The 4909-nt window shown below is 49.0% G+C and overlaps 1 protein-coding gene across 1 annotated transcript; it reads right to left on the bottom strand.

Moving 5' to 3' along the window:
• Positions 1-1836: 1836 nt before the first annotated feature.
• On the bottom strand, positions 1837-4424 carry LOC116460095 (protein PBMUCL2-like). The gene is given in 4 exon segments (XM_032140985.1): positions 1837-2106; positions 2167-2504; positions 4239-4274; positions 4277-4424. Coding segments are annotated over 4 exon segments (792 nt in total).
• Positions 4425-4909: the final 485 nt, after the last annotated feature.

Genomic DNA, 4909 nt, shown 5'->3' with positions numbered 1-4909 from the left:
ACCTCTCTGGGCCAATGCCTGGTTTGGAGGAAGGAAAGCATCTTTCGTTCTAGAGCAAGAGTGTCCGACTTTTCATGGTGATCCACATGATCAGAAATCCAATTGTTTAAACAACAGCGAAGTCCAGAAGGTCCTCCGTCTACTGGTGAATACTGAACATGACTCATGCATGAGTCAGGTACATATGGACGCTTTCATTCCATTTTCCTCTTGTCCGCATCCTTCAGAATGCTCTAGTTTCATGGCGTCATTTTAGCAGAATTAAATGTGAACACCTCAACTGTATCATGCATTACTTTCGGCTTTACTCACACTTACAAACTGATCCAAAGCTGTGGATTTGCATCTTGTAGCAGGGGTCAGTGCACAATGGCATCAATGACCACAAGAATTAACGAGGCTTTAATGACCTGCCCAAGTTGGCTAATGCTGCAAGCTGCCACTTGTTAAAATTTTGACATGCACTTAATCCTTAGGTCAGAATGGCCAAAAAGGACCAGCCCTTCCCCGTCAAGCAGCAGGCCAGAAGCAGAAGGCTTGGGTTTTAGATCAAATGTCAGTGAGAGGAAGCCATAATGTGGGGTCCCCCAGATCACCTTTTCTTTCTGATCAGACTGACCAAAAATCACAGATTGCTTTGACTGTTCTGTGACCCAGCCAAGCTGCAGGTTTTCCCCAGCAGGCTTGAACACAAACCAGGGCCTTGAACACTCCCAGGCACTAATAAAGCTATCTAGGTTGTTGCCCAAAACATTGAAAGAAACTGGCTCCAGCCCTGAGTCAAATTCCATAAACCCTCATATAAACTCCATACCCTGACCCCCTTGCTACAGACATGCCTAGGCAGAACATCCCTTTACACTCCGTGTCGGCAGGGAGGATTGCTGCAGTCCTCTGTAAGTTCCCCTAATAAATACTTTGAATTGATCACCCTGACATCTGGGCTTCTTTCTTTGGAATCCCAATTGGCCCCATCTCTGGAGGGTTTGGGCCACTCCCTGTGGGAATTCCCCTGCTGCTGCTTTTGGGATGATTCCAGCTGCGAGTTCGGTGAGATGAAACATGCAGGGCTGGTATGGAATTCTTTTGTCTCCTCTTGTAGAAACAACAGGGACCCTCAGAGACAGAAAAATACTCAGAGCTCCTCTTTGAGAGCTGGTACAAACTGTCTCTTTGGTATAGAGTAGTGGTGGCTCATAAAAACCCACTCAATTTTGGTTTAAAAAAAATCTTCTGCAGAACTTTAGAGTAGGTAGTAATTAACACAAGAATATGTAATTTCCGATATGAGTGGACCACCCAGAATGTTTCTAATTCATCCACTCCTCTGGTCCCCGGTTCCTTGTCTTCTTAGGAAAATTTCCTCTTTTACATGCATCTGTACCTAACGGTTCATGCTTTGCCCTGACTCCCGCTGTGTCTTACTATGTTTGTGTTCTTACGTTTCTCACTCTCAGCCTCTCTTCCCTTTCTCTCCTTCCTGTCTTTCATAGCTTCCTCTGTCCCCAGTGCTTTCTGCATCTTTTGTGCCAGGTGCTCTTTTCCTTTCTCTCCACCTCTGTCTTTCCGGGAGTCTTTGCAGAGCTCTCTCTATGTAGGCTTCCTCACGCCTGACGATTTCTTGGGCCTCTGTACCTCAGCTCTCCATGCCCACCGCTTATCCTCAGCTGGCCTCGTTCCCCTGATGCCCTGAATATTCCCAGACCAAATACTCACCACAATGAAGCCCAGTCCAACAAAGAGCACAACAGTGACTGTGGTTGCAGCCAGGGATATGAGGATAATTCCCATGGGTATCAAGAGCCTGGTGGGTTTCACTGCTGTGACTGAAGTAGTTCACAGAAGGTGAGTGTCACCATGTTTAGTGGTTTCATCTTCTGTGGTCCCTGGGTCTGCAGTGACGGAGTCCTAGGTGGTCCCTGGGTCTGCAGTGATGGAGTCCTCAGTGATCCCTGGGTCTACAGTCACAGTGTCCTCGGTGGTCCCTGGGTCTGCAGTGACGGAGTGTTTGGTGGTCCCTGGGTCTGCAGTGACGGAGTCCTCTGTAGTCCCTGAGTCTGCAGTGATAGAGTCATTGGTGGTCCCTGGGTCTGCAGTGACAAAGTTCTCGGTGGTCCCTGTGTCTGCAGTGATGGAGTGTTTGGTGGTCCCCGGGTTTGCAGTGACATAGTCCTTGGTGGTCCCTGGGTCTGCAGTGACGGAATCCTTGGTGGTCCCTAGGTCTGCACTCACATAGTCCTTGGTGGTCGCTGGGTCTGCAGTGACAGAGCCCTCGGTGGTCCTTGGGTCCGCAGTCATGTTGTCCTCAGTGGTCCCTGGGTCTGCAGTGACAGAGTCCTCGGTGGTCCCTGGGTCTGCAGTGACAGAGTCCTCAGTGGTCCCTGGGTCTGCAGTGATGTGATCCTCAGTGGTCCTTCCATCTGCAGTTATATCATTTTCTCTTATTCTTGAGTCTTTAAGGCTGGTCTCTGGGTGCTTAGTGGAAATGCTTTGGCTTAGTCCTACTAAAAAGTAACCTCATTTAATGTGAATTGTTGATGGCCTATCCTCATCTGCTCTGCTCAGTATTTTCATAACTATCCTCACATCTAAATGACACATCTCCCCAGGTAATGTGGTGAGATTTATTCGAGTTAGGGATCATTTGACATTTTTGGTTTAATTCCGGTAAAACATATTCCACAAAGAATACTCTTGCACTACAATATGGATTATCTTTGCTGAGCCACGCCCTTCGAAGGCCTCCTCACCCAGCTTTGACTCTGTCTTTTCCAGGTCTGGTCTCTTTCCATGGGACACTAAACCTGACTCTTTCTTGAGCTCACTCCTCTCTGAACTGGTGTTTCAGCAATTGGGGTATCTGGCTCCATGTTCATAGGTGTCTCCTCTCATCCAGTTGTGCCTGGGGTTCTGGGAAACCAATGAGGCAGAAGCTGTGATTCATGTTAGAGATTACACTCAGGTCATGCTTGGTGTATGATTTAAAATGAGACAGCTGGCCGGGTGCTCCATCTCAAAAAAGAAAAAAAAAAAAAGAATGAGACAGCTTCTGGGTCAGATCTGGGGCTAATGTGATAGGTCAGATCTGGGGTTAACATGGTAGGCTTGGAGGCAGGGAAGATTCAAGGTGGTATGGGGGCAGGTTTAGGGGAGGAGTCATGAGGGGTGTGGGTGTGATCGCAACACTGAGTCAGGTATAAGTACAAAGAAGAGATGAGTCCTCTTTGTCTCCAGCCCTCACTGCCACAGGCAGCCTTCAGGACTTGGGAGTATTCTTATTCTTAGGAATACATATAGCTTACATGGCATAAATTTTGAAGTTTTGGGACTCTGCCCAAATCTAGTCATCCCTCCCTACTGCTGATGCTCCACATTTTTCTAATAGAGTTCAAATCTTCCTTCCTTCCTTCCTTCCTTTGTTCCTTCCTTCCTTCCTTTCCCTCTCTCTCTCTTTTTTTTTTTTTCTTGAGACGGAGTCTCCCTCTGTCATCCAGGCTGGAGTGCAATAGCGTGATCGCCACTTACTGCAACCTCCACCTCCCGGGTTCAAGCGATTCTCCTGCCTCAGCTTCTCAAGTAGTTGGGATTACAGGCGTGCACCACCAGACCTGGCTAATTTTTGTATTTTTACTAGAGACTGGGTTTCACCATGCTCGCCAGGCTGGTCTCAAACACCTGACCTCAGATGACCCACCCACCTCAGCCTCCCAAAGTGCTAAGATTACAGGCATGAGCCACTGCACCTGACCGTTTCTTTCTTTTCTTTCTCTTTTTCTTTCTTTCTTTTTTTTTGGACACAGGGTCTTGTTCTGTGATTCAGGCTAGAGTTCAGTAGCACAATCATGGTTCAATGCAGGCTTGACCTCCTGGCCTCAAGTGATCCTCCCACCTCAGCCTCCCGAGTAGATTAGACTACAGGCATGGGCTACCATGCCTGGCTGTTTTTTTTGGTTTTTGTAGAGATGGTGTCTCACTATGTCGCCCAGGCTTGTCTCAAACTCCTGGGCTCAAGGGATCCCACTCCTTCTCAGCCTCCCAAAGTGCTGGGATTATAGGAGTGCCAAATCTTTCATTTCTCAAGGAAAGTTGAAACAAAGAAACTTAAATAAAATGCACAAAATCAAAAGCAGAGCATTTCCCTTAAAAGGGGATATGAGAAAAATGCTGGGGTCCCTGCTTCCCTGTGGCAGGTGATTGAGGGTAGATAGCAGGGTCCAGGGTTCCCGAGGTTCACTCACCTATTCCGTACCTTCGCTCAGGACTGGCCCTGTCTGATCCCAAGAGGTTCCTTCTCCAGGGACCCTGACTCCATCTCTCCAGGCCCTGGGGACTTTTGCATCCTTCTCACCAAAATTAACTCCCCCACCCTGTTCTGAACACCTCAGGAGAAGCAGGAGCAGCAGAAGGGGGACATAGCTGGGCATTTTCTTCTCATCTCAAGAGAATCCACACGGTGCTAGCCAGGAAACCTTTTCCTCCCTCCTGTCAAACTTTTTCCACCCTGCCCTTCTCCTTCCACCCACAGTGGCTGTGGGTTTATATGTGCTTTGCCAAGGGAAGCCAGAGCTCTGGGTCTTCCTTCCTGGAGGGAGGAGCAGCTTCCCAATTACCCCCTGTCACTCAAAGGAGTGGCCAGGCAGGGCAGAAGAGGCTGTCACAAGGGGAAGGGGGGCTCTCAGCTTTGGACCAGAGCCCAGAGTCGAGCAGCCACAGGGGATCAAGCCTGTCAGCGTGAGTGCACTGCTTTCTGATGCGGAGCCTAGTTGAAAACCATCCTCCACTCAGTGTTTCAGTGCTCAGGGAGGGCCTCGGCCTTCCTTCCCACAGGTGGCCACAGTAAAGTCAGGATGACCAAGGAGGGCATAGGCCAGGCCTGCCTGGGGGATGATGCTTGGCAAGAGGAGAGCTG

Source organism: Hylobates moloch, unplaced genomic scaffold, assembly GCF_009828535.3.
Source record: "Hylobates moloch isolate HMO894 unplaced genomic scaffold, HMol_V3 SCAFFOLD_20, whole genome shotgun sequence".
Taxonomy (NCBI): domain Eukaryota; kingdom Metazoa; phylum Chordata; class Mammalia; order Primates; family Hylobatidae; genus Hylobates; species Hylobates moloch.
This window is presented reverse-complemented; position numbering and strand designations above follow the sequence as displayed.